This window comes from Leptinotarsa decemlineata, unplaced genomic scaffold (assembly GCF_025532065.1).
Source record: "Leptinotarsa decemlineata unplaced genomic scaffold, Ldec_3_MD MMD2_P_RNA_scaffold_12, whole genome shotgun sequence".
In the NCBI taxonomy this organism is placed as follows: Eukaryota; Metazoa; Arthropoda; class Insecta; order Coleoptera; family Chrysomelidae; genus Leptinotarsa; species Leptinotarsa decemlineata.
This window is the reverse complement of record NW_027412526.1, coordinates 3,854,803-3,876,341: the sequence shown is the minus strand read 5'-3', so window position 1 is coordinate 3,876,341 and position 21,539 is coordinate 3,854,803. Positions and strand designations below refer to the sequence as shown.

General features: G+C 36.9%; 1 protein-coding gene across 6 annotated transcripts in view; it reads left to right on the top strand.

Moving 5' to 3' along the window:
* The window catches only part of LOC111505915 (uncharacterized), a 99,270-nt gene that overhangs the window by 67,812 nt on the left and 9,919 nt on the right, over positions 1–21,539 (top strand). For 2 of the 6 annotated variants that reach the window (XM_074172196.1, XM_074172185.1), the window contains exons 2-3: positions 16,115–16,318; positions 19,653–19,718. In XM_074172196.1, coding sequence (XP_074028297.1) covers positions 16,222–16,318; positions 19,653–19,718 — 163 coding nt within the window. In that variant the 5' untranslated portion in view covers positions 16,115–16,221. Of the gene's footprint in view, positions 1–2,129; positions 2,267–4,054; positions 4,153–12,207; positions 12,366–16,114; positions 16,319–19,652; positions 19,719–21,539 lie in introns of those variants that run through there. The other 4 variants (XM_023160812.2, XM_074172191.1, XM_023160813.2 and 1 more) reach the window with 4 other exon arrangements.

Genomic DNA, 21,539 nt, shown 5'->3' with positions numbered 1-21,539 from the left:
GAGACGAGCTTGAATCCATTTGGTTATTTCTATAGTGTTACCTGCAGGATAGAAACTTGAAATTTTGTGATTATTTATTGCTGGAGAATGTTACATTCCAAAATAAAGGTGCATACATGTAGGCCGTAATATGTGGCGCAGTCGGTAGGATCTCGATATTTTCAGATTGTGCATGATACAGTTTGAAGTTTTCGAAGCTTCTGTTGGGAGCTGTAATTCTCCTCAGTAGAAGACGAGAAATTTAAGTTTTGAGGGGCTATCATACAGGGTGCAAAAAGAATAAAATCTTACACTGAAAGATTCAATTATAGTTTTAAATGAAGCTTAGTTATATATGCATCATTCTGCTTTCAATTTTGGCTTCAGTTCTTGCCTTGAAGTCGATTATATGAATGAGATTTTTACACTTCACCTTTCATTTCGTTTTTTTTAATTCGAGTTTTTTTTTATATTTCAATTTTGTTGATCAACAATTTTGTTAAACAGCAGATAATTCTCTGACTGAGAACTTCAATAAAAATTGAAATTGTAAGAAACTTTTCATAGATGTTACCTACTGTGCCAATTTCTTCGTATAAATAATAGACTAATAACGAAAGCATGCAAAGTTAAAGAACTGGAGAAGATAAGGATCAGTCATGTTGATGGTATGGTGTCTTTATGGAGACAGTATGCTGAAGAGGCGAAACTTTTCTCAAACATTTAAATGAAACACATTTTTATAGCTGCTATTCTATCTATGAGTTATAGTGGTTAAGAAACATTATTATCTACACTTCAATCTCTATTGAGCTGACTTGAAACACGTAACATGTGTTTCACTAAACAGTAACTTCCTCAGACCTCATTTTTTAGCTTTAACACTGCCTGAAGAAGTTATTGTATAATGAAACACGTATGGCGGTTTAGTAAACTGTTCAGTGAAAATCTCAATAAAATATACGGTCTGTATGCATAAGTGAATTTTGTCTGATTGAATATATACTGATTGATCATTTTTTTTTGACCTGTCCTATGTAGGCATTTACAGTTGTCCTACGTGGATATTTTCAGATGTCCTTTATGGGCATTTATACTTGACATTGTCTGTATTTACAATTGTCCAGAGTGGACACCTACAGTAGTCTTGTTTGGGCATTTACAGTTGTTCAGTGGAGGCTTTAACAATTGTCCTGTATGGGCATTTACAGTTGTCCCGTATGGTCATTTACATTTGTCCCGTAAGGGCACTTACAATTTTCCTGTGATGGCATTTACAGGTGTTTTATATGGTCATTACCCCTACCTGTTTTCCTTTATGGATATGATATTTACAATTGTCCAGTGCGGGTATTTACAGTAGTCCTGTATGGGCATTGACAGTTCTTCAGTCAGGGCATTTATAGTTGTCCTGTGCGGACATTTACATTTTTCTCGTATGGGCACTTACAATTGTCCTGTGTAGGCATTGTTATTTGTTCCGTATGGGTATTTACAATGGTCCTGTATGGACTGTATGGAGATTTACAATTGTCTTGTGCAGGCATTTACATTTGTCCCATATGGGCATTTGCATTTGTCCTATATGGGTAGTAACAATTATCCTGTGGGGACATTAACACTCAGCCTGTTTTCCTATATGTATTTTAACAATTGTGCAGTGTAGATATTTACAGTAGTGCTCCTGGGACATTAAGATTTCAGTGAGGCCTTTTATATTGGTCCTGTGCGGGCATTAACATTTGTACCGTATGGACATTCACAGTTGTCCTGTGTGGACATTTACAATTATCCAGTATCAATGTAGGGATTTATAGCTGTTCTGTATTGACATCGACGGCAGTTGTTTATGCTTATTTTGAGTTGTTGTGTTTGAGTTGTAGTTTGTAATCACTTCTGGCGTAAACGGAATGCATGTCATCATAAAAATACGTTTAATAGCACATGATTTACTGTTAACTGAGAACTCCCTATTATCTACATTTGAATACCTTGGTAGAAAATTTTTTTTGCGGTTATATCATCGGCATAGGCATAATATCACCGAACCGAATCAACACAAACATTGTTTATTGTTTCACTTTCTTATATAGATAATATTAATCGTCTAGTAATAACTGATAAGGTGCGAAAATAAAGGAATTATCTGAACGAGAATAACCGCAACGTTTTGACGTTCGTTTCATTTCGCAACATCAACATACGCGTGCTGAATACAGCTATTATTAACGATCTGCTGATTGTTTGTGTATTCTCTTCTCTCGAGGATTGTTAAGAAACTGACAAGGTAGGCTAGTTTGATGTTTCTTTACTGTTTCTCCGATGCGAGGTATTTGCGAAACGTCAGGCCAGAACAGCAGATGAATAATAATCTGTACACTGTTTTTTAAATAAATACTGAGATGGGTGGAAAAGCTTTTACTTGGATAGTTTTTCTCGTCTTTTGGGCACAATGCAATTTTTGTATTTTTACCTTGCTTTTGTTTTATTTCGAAGGTTTAGACATGACAAAAGTTTGTCAATGTCAAGACTCACAATCTTCAATGTGATAATTGTAGCGTCCATTTCAAATTGTTCTACAGTTTTTTTTTTCAAACCTGATATTTTGGAAATGTACAGAAAGGACTGTGAACAAAAAAATCTAATCGATACTGAATTTTTTTTTAATCCTGAGATTGCTTTTATTGTTTATGCATATCTTTTTTGTATAGATTTCACGCTCTTGAAAGATTATTTCGGCAAACAATGTGAATCAAAACATTTGGACGAACTGCACTAGGCACTCTTCTGAGAGTTCCTAGAAGATGAGATGATAAAAAAACAACAATAGGTGTTTCCACTTATGTTTCGCTTGCGTTTACGCAGCTATTTTTATCAAGTACTTTCTTGGTTTTTCTCATTTTGTCTTTAATCGAGGACTGCCTGCCCGGTACTGACGATGCCCAATAGGCTGAAACAGCTGTCTACCGGTGGCTCTTGAATTGAAATCAATATGGGAACGATCAAAAAGTACTTATCTATTTATAGTCATAACATATAATTGTCATTTAATGATTCATGTCAAAATCAACTTTCAAATTATTTTTCGTTCGATTTGCTGCTAATTTTTTATATTAATCTCATGTTGAATAAGTTATATCTGTAACGTTTTATACATATATTTTTACAATCATCTTTTCAGTTGTCCTGAAGAAGGAACTAAACATTTCCGAAAGCTTGACAAACTAACAAAGAGTTTTCATCCTTGACTTTGACTGCAACCTCAAGGTATCATCTAATTAATTATATATATAATAAATATTTCGTTTATATAGGTGAGTGGGAAAGTAGGGATTCAAATAACAGGATGATAATTGAAAATACTTCTGAATACTACTCATTCACATATATAATAGTTTTTTTCACTCGAAACCAAACTTGAGATGTAGATTCTTATATACATTGAAACATTCTATCTGTGTTTCATTATTCAAATACATCAGAATCTTATTCACTGGTATCTCTCTTTCGCATTGTTCACTATCGCTATTAGAATCACTATACTAGAAAAAGTCTACGTTGTTATTACACTCATTATTACTATTAGTACTTGTCTAAGGACGCCACATTTTAAACAGATAACAAAAATTTTTTAAGTAATCATAACTGCATCAATATCGAATTTCAACACTCAAATCGCAATCAGTTCCTGAACTGAACACGACGGCGATAACCATCCTCGCATTTCTCGATTTCTATTCGTCACCGTAACATGACTTCAATTCAATTGTATGAATCTTCAGCCAATCATAAAACTCGGTTAGTAAAAATTATCCAATACGAACTGCCAAGTCTACATACAGTCTACGTGGACTAGTTCTCTGCCGGTTCATTTCTATGTATTGGTTTTTTGGCCTTTGAAAGTGTCGCCAACTTTAAGAATGCACAATATGGTTTACTTCCACTATACCCTTTACGTTGCAATGTTGCTTTATCATTTTTTTTTTGAGAAAAAGTATTCGATTATGAACAGTTAAATTCATTGATTTTTTTGGCATAATTTTGCATTATCTTGATTTGCCGTCTCCTATTTTAGTTGATGTCAACCAGTATTTCATTAAATGTGTTGATTGGACAAGCACTAATCACTACTGAAGGATGGCATGAATAGGAAAGTTAAGAGTTACAAACGCAGTAAGTAGAGTTTCCATATCAAATAACTGTTTGATCTATGTTGTTCCATAAACTTCTAATTATTTAAGAAAAGAAAGTTGAATATGGAAATCCAAAAATTCGCGTTTATCATTAGATTGTATGAAATAGCATACAATTTTTCAGATCCAGAAACTAAAACGTAGTGATCAACTAATTGGAGAAGTTTTTGCTATAATTTTTTCGAAAAATTAAATAATGACTCGAGATAAAATATAAAATTCAGAAAGTCTATTCGAAATGTATCTACTGATATATGGATATGACAAATATACGATTCCTCTAGAATCAAATTCAATCCATCGTAAACAATCATCAGTATAGTATAAGGAAATATAAAAACCATTGTCAGAAAACAAAATATCTTTTCAATATTATACGCATACTTCTGTTTCGCAGTGTTTGTAGTTGATTCTGATTCAATGGGTAGAGATATTTGATTTTTGTACCGTCTATTACCTTGGAAATATCTGCGCGTCGCTTCTACGGTAGGAGGCACAAAATTATTCAACTGAAAATCGAAAATATCGATTCAGCTATTCATTTAAAGGAACTGCAATAGTTCAGCCCACTGGCAGAGTTGAAGATTGGTTCAATAGAAATTTTATAAGTACCTAGAAAACATATTTTAACATTTGAAACAAGAATTACAGTAATTAAATACAGCTCTGTTTCAATCGATTAATTTATTTTGTGTTGTGGTGACAGTATGAAGGGTTTACGATAAAAATATCGGTACAATCAGAAACAACAAAATGTGCAGAAAAATACAGGAATTTAAACAAAATTGAAGGGAAAATCGCTAATGTCTTAATGTAATAATAGAATTGGAAAGTTTATATACGAATTTTCATATAAACCCATTTAAATTTAAATAAAAAATGAGTATGAACATTTCAGCAAATATCTCTTCTGATTTATAAATATAAATAAATATAAAAATGTTACAAAAAAACAATATATTCGATAAGAAAGTGCATATATTTTACTGTTGATAAGAAAATTATGGGGCGATTAGAAACAACTTTCAACTGCTAATAATGAAAATAATTCTCAAAATTACTACTTACCTTGTAGATAGAAAACAAGTCTAAAAGATTAATTAACAAATTTTCAGCAATAAAACTAAAAAAAACTAAATTGTGAACTGAGTTTCTCAACAATGAAGTTAAATAAACATACTTAAATCGCAAATACAACTTGACTGTACCGTAACTGGAAGCCGTATAGACGTGCGCCAGGTCGATCATCAACCGAAACTACTACAAATCGAAAACGGTATTTTCAAAACGCCTAATGGAAACGTAAATTCGTCATCTGCGCCTCATGAGTCACAGCCAAAAAAAAAAACCAACAAACTCAACATAAATCTAGCACAGAACTAGTCAAATGTGGCTAAATTATGGCAGTTGTAAATCCCAACTGTTGAGTTGGTGCTAAGAAGCCACTACTGAAATGAAATAGTCATTTTAGATATTCCACCTCTGAAAACAGAGCATTTTGTCAATATGTTAGTTCATATAGTTGGGACCAGGACGGTCAACAATAATAATATTTTGATTCACTGGTCTGTTCATTAGGCTAGCATAATTTCTTGCAGTCGTGTTTACCTCAGATATATTGTAATGAGATGTCAGAGTCGAAATATATCTAAACGACCTATTTTACTCTTATCGAGATACCTCGAAGGCCAGCTTGTACTTTAATGATGGGCTATTTATCGCATGTCATTCGTGATTTACGCCGTTGTTACTGTGTCATATCGCATCTTTCCTGTTACTATGGATGTCACGACCGTAGTTCATTAAGAGTTTCTCTTTATAGCGGGAAAAAATGTCGATTGACTCTTCCCACAAATGTAAAAATACCGGGTCGAAAGTCTTTAGGCGTCGTCGTCGACGAAAAACGGCAGATGTTATGGCGTCCCGACGCCGAATATATAAACTGTGCCGCTAAACTTCGTGAACTTTACGGAAAGATACTTTTCACATGTTTGCTCGTCATCGGTGTTGTATTAATGAGCCCAAACTCACAATTTGTTTGAATTATAGTGAAATTCTTCGTGTTTATTGGGAGCGCTAGGAAAGCTAGGTTTCGGGAAAACAAGTATAAATCAGAAGTGGTTCGGAAAGATTTTCTAATGTCGTCTATTTCTGACGTTACAAAGGAATCCTGGAATTATTGCGACATCACCAAAGATTTTTGTTTCTGCTGCGTGTATTATTTTTATAAATCGTCCAAGTCGATCTGCAAAAATGATGAAAGTTTTTTATTTGGTTTTTTTGAGAAAGAATTTCTTTTTGAAATTTACCTACAATTGCATGGGCATTCACAGTTGTCCCGTATGGGCATTTACATTTGTCCCGTATGGGCATTTACATTTGTCCCGTAAGGGCACTTACAATTATCCTGTGATGGCATTTACAGTTGCCTTTTGTGGTCATTTACACCTAACTGTTGTCCTTTATAGATTTTTACGATTGTACAGTGTAGACATTTACAATAGTCCTGTGTGGGCATCAACAGTTCTTCAGTGAGAGCATTTTCAGTTGTCCTGTGCGGGCATTTATATTTGTCCCGTATGGGCATTTACATTTGTCCCATAAGGACACTTACGATTATCCTGTGATGGCATTTACGATTGCCTCATGCGGTCATTTACACCTACCTGTTGTCCTTTATGGATTTTTACGATTGTACAGTGTAGACATTTACAGTAGTCCTGTGAGGGCATCAACAGTTCTTCAGTGAGAGCATTTTCAGTTGTCCTGTGCGGGCATTTATATTTGTCCCGTATGGGCATTTACATTTGTCCCATAAGGACACTTACGATTATCCTGTGATGGCATTTACGATTGCCTCATGCGGTCATTTACACCTACCTGTTGTCCTTTATGGATTTTTACGATTGTACAGTGTAGACATTTACAGTAGTCCTGTGAGGGCATCAACAGTTCTTCAGTGAGAGCATTTTCAGTTGTCCTGTGCGGGCATTTATATTTGTCCCGTATGGGCATTTACATTTGTCCCGTATGGCCATTTACATTTGTCCCGTAAGGGCATTTACAATTATCCTGTGATGGCATTTACAGTTGCCTCATGTGGTCATTTACACCTACCTGTTGTCCTTTATTGATATTAACGATTGTACAGTTTAGACATTTACAGTAGTCCTGCTTGGGTATTAACAGTTCTTCAGTGAGGGCATTTACTGTTGTTCTGTGCGAGCATTTATATTTGTCCCGTATGGGCATTTACATTTGTCCCATAAGGACACTTACGATTATCCTGTGATGGCATTTACAGTTGTTTTATCTGGTCATTTACACCTACCTGTTGTCCTTTATGGATATTTACGATTGTACAGTTTAGCTATTTACAGTTGTCCTGTGCGGGCATTTATATTTCTATTTCTGAAATTACACTTTGATCAATCATACCATGATAAGCAGCTGATTTTCCACTACTTGATTTCAAGAACTTATTTATTTCAGAAGGGATGAAGTGTTTATACATATTTTCTCAAATTCCATTTAACTGGCCGTGGTAGTAGACGGAATTGCTAATAACGTTCCCTTTATTCACGCCGGTAACCAGGTCGGGATGGTTCGGATAACCGCGTAAAGAGAGCTATGTATGTTTGAAAATCTGACTGTCTCCCGAGGAGGAGACAGTAAAAAAGGTGTGTTTTGAAGAAAAAGGTGGCAGCATTGCTTTGGGCAAAACCATGCGCCCCTCGACGACAAAGCTCATGTCGATCATTGACAGGAGACTGGCCAAACACGCCCGAATGGGCAGTACCGCCATTGAAAATAGAGAGAGAGAGAGAGAGAGAGAGACCTTTTTTCACGGGCAAATGAAGAGATTATCGGTGTTTTCGTCTTTACGGAAGTTAATTGATTACTAACCATATGTTGCTTCACTTAAAAATAGTAGAGGAAGTTTGTTGAAAATTGTTAAACCAGTGTTTACACATATTTGAATTCTGCTAAAAGATTAAATACTATAAGATATACAAATCTCCTATAATATATATTGCCAGAATACGATTTGAAAATATAAATATGTTTTTAAGTATACAAGGAGGATACGTTTTTGGACCCAATGTACAGGGTGACAATTTGAAAACTTGCAATGGCTATATCTAAGCAACCAGATGAAATAAAATAAATCGCTAAAAAAAACTTCCGTAATAGGGAGGGGGGAACAAGATGATGTAGCAACCCCCTGCTTGTGATACTTTATCTTAAAGCTCTTAAAAAATGATCTTCAATGGTACCCTCTGAAGCTACATTCGATGTAGTAGTTTTTGGTTTATTAAATAAACCACTATTCATTTAAAACGAAACATTTTCACGACACACTTTTTAAAATGTCTACTGAACAACGCAGCGTCTTCAAACTCGAAACAAATACCGTGATATTTTTCGAACTACCGTCATTCCTAGGTCAGTACTTCTGGGACCATCCTGATACGTACGTTATTCAAACATTCGAATTACTCATGTCCAGTGAAAATAAGCAACCCCATTATTTGTATGAGTTGCATCTGTCGTCAACCGATTGTGAAGAGTAAACAAATTATCGAAGAGAGTGCACTCGCTCTCAAGAAAACAGCCTGTGCAGAAACTGTTTATAATCCACGTCTTTTCGTCACTATATTGTAATGCACGTGTTTCTCAACGCAATAATTGCACTTCGATTTTCGCGCTAAGTGCTGCTGATTCAATCGTCGAAGCACTGAAATTAGGATGAATTATCGTTTCTCAAGTGGTGCGCGATGTTCTTAATGAACATTGAGAGACGAAATTACTTCTTCTGAATTCTGGTCATTGGTAACTTTTTGGTTAGAAAAATTCGGAAACGATAGATACAGATTCAACTGTCGCAGATCTGAATGAATCCTCATTGCTGTGGTATCAAGATTGAGCAATGTTCCCTAACAACCCTGGGAGATGTATTTTGACCTGGCAGGCCAGGGCACTCAGACAGACACAAGGTAATGTGTCCAGTGGGGTCCAATGACTAATGGACCTTAAGACTATTGGGCAATGATCCCCGTAGCCCCCTAACGACTCTGAGAGATGTATTTTGACCTGGCAGACCAGAGCATCCAGAGGGACACAAGGTAATATGTCCAGTGGGGTCCAATGACTGTCTAATGGACCTCAAGACTATTGAGAAATGATCCCCCATAGCACCCCATTGACCCTGAGAGATGTGTTTTGACGTGGCAGACCAGAGCATCCAGAGGGACATAAGGTAATATGTCCAGTGGGGTCCAATGACTAATGGACCTTAAGACGCTTGAGAAATGATTCCCCGTAGCCCTCTAACGACTCTGAGAGATGTATTTTGACCAGTGTACAGTGGGGTCCAATGACTAATGGACCTTAAGACTCTTGAGAAATAATCTCCATAGCCCCCCAACGACCCTTTGAGATATATTTTGACCTGGCAGACCAGAGCATCCAGAGGGACACAAGGTAATATGTCCAGTGGGGTCCAATGACTGTCTAATGGACCTCAAGACTCTTGAGAAATGATCCCCCATAGCACCCCAACGATCCTGAGAGATGTATTTTGACGTGGCAGACCAGAGCATCCAGAAGGACATAAGGTAATATGTCCAGTGGGGTCCAATGACTAATGGACCTCAAGACGCTTGAGAAATGATTCCCCGTAGCCCCCTAACGACTCTGAGACATGTATTTTGACCAGTGTACAGTGGAGTCCAATGACTAATGGACCTTAAGACTCTTGAGAAATAATCTCCATAGCCCCCCAACGACCCTTTGAAATATATTTTGACCTGGCAGACAAGAGCATCCAGAGGAACACAAGGTAATATGTCCAGTGGGGTCCAATGACTAATGGACCTCAAGACTCTTGAGCAATGATTCCCCGTAGCCCCCTAACGACTCTGAGACATGTATTTTGACCAGTGTACAGTGGAGTCCAATGACTAATGGACCTTAAGACTCTTGAGAAATAATCTCCATAGCCCCCCAACGACCCTTTGAGATATATTTTGACCTGGCAGACAAGAGCATCCACAAGGACACAAGGTAATATGTCCAGTGGGGTCCAATGACTAATGGACCTCAAGACTCTGAGAGATGTATTTTGACCTGGCAGACCAGAGCATCCAGAGGGACACAAGGTAATATGTCCAGTGGGGTCCAATGACTGACTAATGGACCTCAAGACTCTTGAGAAATAATCCCCCATAGCACCCCAACGACCCTGAGAGATGTATTTTGACGTGGCAGACCAGAGCATCCAGAAGGACATAAGGTAATATGTCCAGTGGGGTCCAATGACTAATGGACCTTAAGACGCTTGAGAAATGATTCCCCGTAGCCCACTGGCGACTCTGAGAGATGTATTTTGACAAGTGTACAGTGGGGTCCAATGACTAATGGACCTCAGGACTCTTGAGAAATAATCTCCATAGCCCCCCAACGACCCTTTGAGATATATTTTGACCTGGCAGACAAAAGCATCCAGAGGAACACGAAGTAATATGTCCAGTGGGGTCCAATGACTAATGACATAGCCCCCCAACAACCCTTTGAGTTGTATTTTGACCTGGCAGACCAGAGCATCCAGAGGGACACAAGGTAATATGTCCAGTGGGGTCTAATGACTAATGGACCTTAAGCCTCTTGAACAATGATTTCATGTAGCCCCCTAACTACTCTGAGAGATGTATTTTGACCTAGCCGACCGGAGCATCCAGAAGGACACAAGGTAATATGTCCAGTGGGTCCAATGACTGACTAATGGACCTCAAAACTCTTGAGAAATTAACCCCCATAGCCCCCCAACGACTCTGAGAAATGTATTTTGTCCAGTGTCCAGTGTGGTTCAATGACTAATGGATCTTAAAACTCTTGAGAAATGATCCCCCATAGCCCCCCAACAACTCTTTGAGTTGTATTTTGACCTGGCAGACCAGAGCATCCAGAGGGACACAAGGTAATATGTCCAGTGGGGGACAATGACTAATAGACCTAGTTTAGCGTGTTTAGTTTGTTGGTGAGAGGCGAGAGGCATACAAGTTGGAAGTGTTTTGCCTGCTCGGTGATTTTCTGCCATCGAAAAAATTAATGAATGTTTCATAAAATTTTGTGTAAAAAATGGAAAAAACACTTGAAATGTTGACAGTGGCGTACGGTAATTGTACTCTGAGTCAGAAAAATGTTTACAAGCTGTTAGCTATTCGTTGTAATTTTCTAATTTTGCACTGTTTTCAGACTATACTGAGATAATGATGAAGCTATTCGTCTCATAAATCCATTTTTTTACCGGTTTTTATTTGATTTTTATTAGAACGAATAAAAAGTCTCCAGCTGTCTCTCATCTTGGAGTAACTTGAAGATTTATGTTCTATGATTGTGCATACGAAAAGGAAATATAAGAATGTAGATGAAAGAGTAGAAACAAACCTTTTTCAATAGAATTTGAAAATTATTTTTTAGGAGCCATCTCCCCAGATGAAAATGTTTTATTAACAAGTACAAAACATTTTCATCTGAGGAGATGGCTGCTTCCCGATTGGTCAAGAAATTGAATATTTTGTAAGTGAAAATCTTTGTATATTAGAGTAGCCATAACTTATTCTGCTAGGCATCGTGCCAGAAGAAGAAACTAACGAAACACGTAAATATGTTGATAACTGACAGTTTTGTCATTCTTTCGAGTGGCGTGCCAACTGAAAGAGAAAAACAAAAGCGAAACGACTTTCCACATCGTCGTATTAATTGTATACCCGTTCAGCTTCATCTAATCATATCGATGGTGGTTTTTAAAAGTAATTCTTAGGGCAAAGACTGTCGTTTTTGTGCTGAAAATCTCGTAAGAGAGATCCTGTTCGAGCAAAACTAGTTATAACGCCCTCGCAAAAATGGAAAAGCGAGTTCGAATCAAGAGAGCTTAGTTTACCCGCGGCCTTGCAATAGATCGAACATTAACATTCGATTGTCGATGATAATAATAACAACAACAATCAGTGTCGATACAAGATTTTCTTCCGTCTTCTCAACGAAACGGGCTGATTTAGTCGGGAAGCTTCGTTTTTGGATTTCGGTAGTTCTTTTGTTTGCTTTTTCTCGTTTAATTATATACTGCGCCGCTCGCTTGTTATGTTAATTTGTTGTTTATCGAGTTTGAAATTTATTGAGTGCGTGAGTGTAAGTATTCATGTATGAAATTGTTTTACGCGCTACTCCGGTACGGTTTGGGCGTTTTGTTGGAAAGTTTTTCCGTTGCGTAACGACGATGGCCGTCGTTTTCTTTCCGTCTATGCGATATCAATAACAAACGACCCCGCACTTTTTTTTTCATCGGCCCAATCGAAGTCAATCTCTCTTACGATCATTCTATACTTTTCTTGTTATTTTCTTATTTTAGTAAGAAAATAGTAGTATTGCCCAGGTGGAAATGAGTTTGCGGAGGCAGGGACGCGGTTTAACTTTCGATTTTAATAGGAATTCAATTGAAAGTATTGAAAATGGGTCTCCAAATCAACGGGTTTCATCACGCCATCCACAGTGAATTACAAAAATATTGTACTCCCTTCTCAATACCCGTCACTGTAGATTAACTCATTTGCACTTACACAGGAGGCTCCCCAATAATACAATCCAATAAAACAATAAATAAGGTTTACCTATTTGTTTTGAAATAATGAAAGAAAGTCAGATAGTCAAAGATTCAAAAAAACACTCATCCGTTTTCTCGTTAGGAATATTTATTAATCTGATCAACAACACAATATAGGGGTATTCCCCAGGGTTCAATGCATTAAACCTTACAACTCCTGATCGTTATCCTATCTCTAAGATCCATCAAGGTATAGTCGAAGTTACTGATATAGTAATTCTTAAAGCTATCGGCGACCTCAAAGGCCAAAAAAATCAATACAAAGAAATAATGGCGCTACGAATTAGTCCACGTGGACTGAAGAACTGAATAATTTTTTCTAACCGAGTTTTATGATTGGCTGAAGAGTCATAAAATTGAATTTGAAGTCATGTTACGATGACGAATAGAAATCATGGAATGCGGCCTTTGGTTATCGCCGACGTGTTCAGTTCAGGAACTGATCGCGATTTAAGTGTTGAAATTCGATATTGGTGAAGTTATAATTACTTAAAAAATTTTTTATATGCTTAAAATGTGGCGTCCTTGGACAAGTACTAATAGTAATAACGAGTGTGATAACAACGCAGACTTTTTCCTGTGTGGTGATTCCAATAGCGCTGGTGAACAATGCGAAAAAGAGATACCAGCGAATAAGATTCGGATGCATTTGAATATTGAAACACAGAAAGTTTCAATGTATATAAGAATCTACATATCAAGTTTGGTTTCGAGGGAAAAAACTATCACAAGCAACATCAGATTTGACCGAAACTCCTTTCCCAACTGTACGTAAAATAGTCATAAACAAACCTTATGAAGGCAAGACGCGATGTGGTGTGGGATTACCAAAACCTTTAGATGTTCATCTAATAAAATCATTAAAAAAACAATATACGACTGTTGCAAATGCAATGAGATTCCTAGAATTGAAATTATAAGGAAGAAATTGAATACTTCCGGCCATAACGTGAGCTGCTGGGACAAAACTCTTCAGAATTGGATAAAGAAACTAGGATTTAAATTTAAAATAATAAACAAACGTCAAGCAGTTATGGAAAGCAGAAGAATAGTGGAATTGCGTGAAAAATACTTAGAACAAATAACTAAATATAGACAAGAACACCGGCAAATTTTCTATTTGGACAAAGCTTGGTATGACACTCACGACACAGTTACGAAAGGGTGGACTGATGGTTCGAGAATGTGTACGCCTAACATGCCTGCAAACAAAGGATCGCGACTAATCATTGTGCATTGCGGAGGAAGTAAAGGATGGGTTCCGAATTCTTTGAAATTATCTAGGAAAAAACTTGAGGACTGCAATGTTGACTATCATAAGAACATGGAAGCTAATATTTTTGAGGAGGGGTTTGAAAACACATTGGTCCCAAATTTTGATGAGAATAGTGTAATAGTTCTTGACAACTTTTCCTATCATTCGCAACAGCTCATCAAAATACCGAATAAAAATTCCAGGAAAGATGAAATACAAAGTTTTTTAATGGATAACAATTTGTATTTTCAAGATGACTTTGTCAAAAACCAACAACTTGAAGTTTTACAGACAAAAACATTTGAAAAGTGTGTGCCCTTGAGAGTATTGCTGAAAAGTATGGACACACTATATTGAGACGTCCCCCCTATTTTTGTGTTTTCAATCTCATTGGGTTGATTTGGGGAAAATTTGATAAGAAGGTGATAGAGCTACTTTAGGAAGAATTATCTAATATTACCGAAGAAGACTGGCAGAAAAGGATTAAAAAAGTAATTTTAGTTGAAAAAGACTATATGGAGATTGGACACTTCCATATCACTGGTGGAAATAAATTCATTACTGATTTAAATGACGACAGTGATAGTGAAACGGAGAATATGGAAGATATCAGAAGCTCTCAAAGAAAGTTAGTGAAGTGTTTTTGAAGGGATCGATTGTAAGTAGATAGGTTAGGTTAGGTCACAAGTGAGGGGGTCTATTCGACCCTCCACCGCAACCCGCAAGGGTTTATTGTGGTTCACACCTATTATATATATATATATATATATATATATATATATATATATATATATATATATATATATATATATATATATATATATATATATATATATATAGAAGGTAGGGTGCACTATATCGTTTACTTGAACTAAACCAACGATTTTATTCTTTTTAGTCCTCTGATATATGATTCAGAATTCCTGAAAATTTCTTCAGTAGATATCTAGGATCTAGGTTTAAAAGAAGAGTTTAAAATCTGTTTTCCGTTAACCAGCTGTTGCACCCTTACAAACGACAACCCTCAGAAGTCGAAACTTGTGCGAGCTAAGGATTAAAGAGGTCCTACCTTTTAACGCGTGATTCCTAACACGAGTTGGACGATAGCAAGTGAAAATCGATCGTTCAGCCTGAGGCTTGAACCACCGACCAACACGGCGGTCGGTCAATTCCAGTGAGTGAACAAAGCACCCACATTGAACCGACCGACTCCAATATTCTATCCAGCTGGCGAATTTCGCGTCGTGACTTGGGCCTGCGCCTAAGGCAGAGCATTGTAAGTGAGTTTTCAGTTTTGATTTGAAAATGGCTATTGGAGCTTCTTTGATTGCGGTGATAGAGCAGCCAGTTCTGTTTGAACCATGCTGGTATGTTTTCCCATTCCCCATTCAATCCTTAGGCTTAGTGATCTGGAGTACACTCCACATCCTGAGACTTCTCTGGTTTTTGAGACGTCTGTATGGATGCGTATTGTAGCATCTGACTCTGTGCTCCGTTTTATCTGTATTTCGTAGGGTTTATCAAACACAAACCTGGGTTCAATTGCATCACTGGTTGCCTGCAGCAGAGGTTGCGCAGTAAGCGCTTCTCGCCATAGGCTTAGCCTCAATTGACTCATTCCTACTTCGAGGTTTACACCAACCGTGCACAATCGTGACATGACCATTAACGCAACCTCCTTAACGTACAGGTCCAGAGGGGTCAGACCAGGTCCGTGTTCCAAAGGAATTCGTTCAAACGTTTCGTCTGCTACTTCGGCAAACATCTTCAGTGGTGTATGCATTGACTGCCAGGGCGAAGGTAGTATCTCGAAATCTCGGCTACGACTGACTAAATTATTAATATTGCAGTCCACCTTCAACATTGACAGTGACAAGTATTGAAAAGTTGACCTTACAACAAAGTTTCATAGAAAATATGCGTTTCAAATAATGTTTCGAAACAAGATAAAAGTAATACCGGCAAAATGGAGGTTATGTAGATAGGTTTTTTGATTAATCGTTTATTTTGTTTGATTTCCAGAGTCAAATCATCGCAGTGATTCCAGTTCCGGCTATTGGCAGCTCCAGTTGGACCGCGACTTGGTGGACACCATCTCCTCGATATACCCCGAGTGGTTCAGGAACAACATGGCGGAGGGAGGAGGCCCTCCTTCCAGCCCCCGGACTTCCCCTCCGAAAGCGGTCGTCGACACATCGCCCATCATGATCGACCAAAACAAAGAATGTAAGTTGAAAAATTTCATATTTAACTCGTATTTGAAATGTATTAATAATATCATTATTATTATTTTAGGTTTTCAGATGAGTTACAGTTGGTACAATGTATTGAAGTAGTTTTATTGACTTTAATACTTCATAATTCACGCGATCTTTCACCTGGCCCATTTTCATCGCATCTACGCCACTGATCCCTCTGTTCATCCGTAACCACATACACCGTTTGTGATAGGCCAGTCTTCATAAGGGTCCTCAAATTCTCGTTCTGGTTCACTGTAGGTCGACCACTTCGGGGTTAAAAGTTTTCTTCTTTTTATAAATTCATTTAATAACTGCTCAAGGAACGTGATGAATATTACTACACCAAAGGTTCCAAACTGTGCATCACAAGCGAAGAACGTGATTTTTTTCTTTTACTGCATTTTACTATTTGGAAATCAGATTCCCTGTGAGAGCGTAGGTTCGAATCCTACCGACTGCGCCATGTTACGAAGGGAAACCTCAATAGTAACGACACTTGGCATAGACTGCTTTATTATGCTCTTTCCACTATTATAATGAGGTGCGCTTTATACGCATATTCATACGGATATCGGAATACGGAGCAAAATATGATTCCAAAATGAGAAAATACAATACAATAAACATGAGTATTCAGTCTTCCGCAGCAATCGGTGGTATTGGGTTTTTTAGGCCGTCGTGGGCTTTTTTCCATTTCGGTTTTCAGGCGGAAATTTTGAAAGCTGACCTGTCACAGGGCTACAGTTGTCGAAAGAATGTAAGATATATAAGAAGAAGAATGTACAGAGGGTTGTGTATATGTTAGATGAACCATACGGGTGAAAGGTTGAGAGACGGTTTTCATTCTCAGTCAAAAAACAGTTTTAATTTCTTTCAAATGTAATTGCGGTTGAAGATTTACGTTTATCGAATTGCAGTAGGAATGAGTACGATATACAAATTGATTAGCATTAACCGTTCCTTTTGAAAATTATTCAACAATCGCGGCATTAGCGGTCGCTGTGCTTCCGCCACGGATCGACACCGGAACAGAACCCGCGGTATATCCTCCAGACCTCAAGCCAGCGTTACCAGATGCAGAAGAATTTCTTCGGATTTAAAGAATTTCGTTACAATGATTTTACGTTCTCATCTCATCTAAATAAGAATTCAATACAGTGAAGATCAGTTTCTGAATATGAAATGTTCGAAGGATCACAACCAAAATCGGTAAATTCGGCAAAAGTTGCATAAAAAAGTATAGCGATAGAAGATAACGTGTTTCCATCATCCATTCTTTGAGATTTTCTGGATATTTAAAAAAAAAAAGTGGGTTGTGGCGTAGTGAGTGGTGACAAACAGCGGTGATACTTTGAAATTTGAGGCCGCTTTCCTTTGATTGTTTTCATTGCTTTCAGTGACACGAGATTACGGAACAAATTGTGATTGAATGAAAACAAGTCAATTTTTGTTACACTTTTCATACAAACAGACAGGTCTCCAAAAACACCCCGTCAAATTGCTCCTTGTTTTATACTGATTGATTTGACAAGTGACAGTTTAGCTGTTTCGTGTCATCTTGAAGCTGACTGTCGAAGCAACCGAATTCCTTTTTTTTGTAAATATAAAGAGGATGTGAAATGAGACACCTTTGTCAAAGAGTTTCTGCCTGAATGCTCGTAAATAATATAAAACTACAGTAATAATTGCGACGAATTCGAGTAGAAAATTCCTGGCGACCCTAGAACAGAAATGAAATATTTTGAATTGAATTTGAAAAATCCACTTCTCCCAACCTCCTTACACAGTAGTATATGGCAAATATCTGCCGGAAATAACTACTCCCCGGCTAATACCACGATGGATATTTCTTTGCAGGTTATTGTGCAAGGTAATATTGCAATAGAAATCTACGGAATTGGGCCAGTTTAACCGATCGTCGATGATATTATACCAAGAAAAGATTTGCGGAGACAAATAAGTTATGTGTTTTACTTACATTTAATTTAAGTCTGTTCTGTGTGAACCAGCTTTTAACTAAGTTTTTGTTCCCGTCAACAATGGGGAATGTTCCTCAATTTGGGTTATTACAGCAAATGCAAGTTTGAACAAAATAAAGTTGAGTTTAATTCATGAGTTTTTCAAATTCACTTTTAAAAGTATTCAAATTGATGTTTCAAATGTTGGGTTTTAACTTTTAAAGGGATTTGTTTATAATTCACATATTGGCAACAGCGCCTATATCAAGTTGAAATAATTTATACGTACCTAGATATTCTACATTAAAAAAGGAAAATTATCTTTATAAATCAACAATTAGGGCAAAATATGAATTATAGTTCAATACCACCTCCACAAGCCACATAAACAACAGTTGTTTTGTTATTTATTTATATAGAGGAAGACAGGTTAGGTGCACAAAATGTCATATGTCACAGAATGTCTCGGAATGTCTCATACAGGTAACAGATTCATTGTCCTCCATTAGCTATAACCGATGTTGCCAAATGATGAAATAGAAACGAATCCCTTTAAATGTTGAATGCATTATTTCATTCTTCTTTTTTAAGTATTTAAATAATTTTTCAAAGAAAATGATTGAAATAATAAGTTTAAAATGCGTTGTTTTAGAGCTCTTTCATGAAAACTACTTGATTTTCGTTAGGAGGAACATTCCCCATTGGAATCAAATCGATGGTGTGGCTTAACCGACTTCACAATAGTGCTGACATAAGTCGTTTTATGTACACAATAAATAAAAAAGGTCCAAGTACTGAACCCTGTGGTATTCCATGTTGTATCGGTTCAAAGTGGGATTTGACATTATTAAGATAAACAGACTGATACCTCTTTTCGAGATAGGAGTTGACGAGACTCAAAATCTTACCTCTCAAACAATAAGGACTCAGTTTTTTATGGCATGTGATACACAATCAAAAGCTTAGGCCAAGTCGCATGACTATGTCATTCTCATGTCGCGATGGACGAACGAGAAGCATCTATCGAATATAATTCAATGTCCGCCGTGGCATTACTCAGAGAAGTAGTTGGCATTTGTCATATCCCTTGTGTAAGAACGTTGTTTAATAAATACAACTCGAAATATTTACTTAATCTGGCAACACTGCCTACAGCAGAACCGTCTCTGCTTCTCCGGATCACAGTCGACTCGTTTGTTATTGTTCGCGTACCTCGTTCAGTGGTTCCGGAGGCGTGCGCCAGCCGCCCATGGAGCCGCTGCCCACGAAGACGAAGAAATATCGCCATCGCGTCCATGGCCGCCTTCTCGTCGACAAGACATGTGTTGTTTTGCGTCGTTCACTCTTGTTTTTCTTTTGCAGCCCTGAAGGTGAAGTTGCTGCTGCGTCGGCCGTTCGACCAGCTGGTCGCCCAAGGAATCATGCCCCGTAAGTATTGTGCGTTGTGGGGGTTGTTTTTCTGTTTTCGGGGTGCGTGCGGCGTTGCCGGTGTTTCGGTTTTGGTCTGTGATGTGACGAAATTGTGAGGAGGGTTGAAAAAATTGTTGATGGATTCTGCTAGGGTTGATGAATGTTGGTATTGTTGTGTTTGAAACGAGAGAAGGTGGTTGGTTTTTTTTTGGACTGCAATGGGAATCGGTGAGTTTTTAATTTGTCTTGTCGATTAGAAAAACAGTGTGAATTGTTATCTCAAGTTTGTTCTGTTATCTGAATTAAGTAAGTGGATATTGACAATTATCATAAAACAATTGTTTAGGTGAACTTGAACAAATAATAAATAACGCTACATTTTCACTACACACAAAATAGTAGATTTTTTAATGCAGTGGATTCCGGTTGAAATGAGCCATCCTGAATAAGTCATTTGATACTAAGACTGTACAAAAGAAGACACATTTCTACGTAAAATGTAATCTCTCATCAGCCACCCCCCCTCTCCAAAACAATCAACAACTCAAATATTTTATAGAGAAATTGTCGTCGAGTGATAAATTTTCTGGAAGGTTTATTGATTCTGTGCCCAACCCTGTAAAATTATCGACATTATAGCAATTAGTGAAATCAGAAAAAATAAGATAATCTCTTGAGTTATTACGCAATTTCAGACTAAAAGTTCTTGCTGAAAAAAAATTTCCACTATATATAATGTTCAAACTGAGCACTATCATGATACTGATGATAATTACAGAAATGAAATAAGAACTGACGTTGGTGAACTTCTTGTAGAAGTACCACAATAATTTTTCTGAAAAAAATTGGTTAGGGTTTCGAATATTCATAAATATGCCTCCCACAAAACGTATACGACCATTATCGTTTCAATTTCACAGAAGATAATGAGTTCTTAATCAAGTGACTCACCGAAAATTTGTTTCTTCGTGTGGATAATATTACTATTTTAGAAACAGAAAGAAAACTAATGAAAAAAGAGTAAATTATTCAGGTATATTACTTATCAAATTGAAATATTACTCGTAGGACCATCGACATCTCTTCTAGTCTAGTCTATCTCTTCTAGATAGTGTTAACGCTATCTCATTTGAGGATATGTATCATTTCGTTCATAAATCATATGGATAAATATGGTTGAACATCTAGACTAGTTGGTCTGTGGGTTTTTTTATATTCAGTTTCTTAGAGTCTGTCATGTGTTCTGAAACTCGTGTTTTAAGATACCGTCCGGTTTGACCAACATAGAATTCGTGACACAGTTCAATTTGTACATTATATTTCATTGTATTTCTTGTGGTGTTTCGAGAAAAAATGATTTCCAACTGTATTTTCATTTTAAAACGTCACTTTAATTTTTTTCGGTACTGAGTAGCATTCCAAGTTTTAGATTTTCTACAAATGGAATTATGTGATATTTGGGTGTCACCCCTGTAATTTGGGAGAAGAAACTTTTTTCTTTCATTATTTTTCTGATGAGAGCTCTAAGAAAATTATTTTTTACTAGGTAATTCTCAAATAATTGGAGATTTTTGTTATGGAAATCAGAATTGGAAATGTCAATTGCTCTTTATTTCAAATTCCTTATGATGTTCATTTTACTCTGAAAAATAATTTGAAAATCTCTCAGAAAAAGTTGGTTTATGATATTTTAGAATCTAAAAATGCTAGAGTAAATTTTAGTTTTGGATGAAAACTATCAAAAGTGTCTAATAACTCAGTTTGTTTATTTTTTGGAATAGAAGTTACAACAATATCGCAATGAAAGCAATGAAAATAGCAACTTTTTCATGCATATAT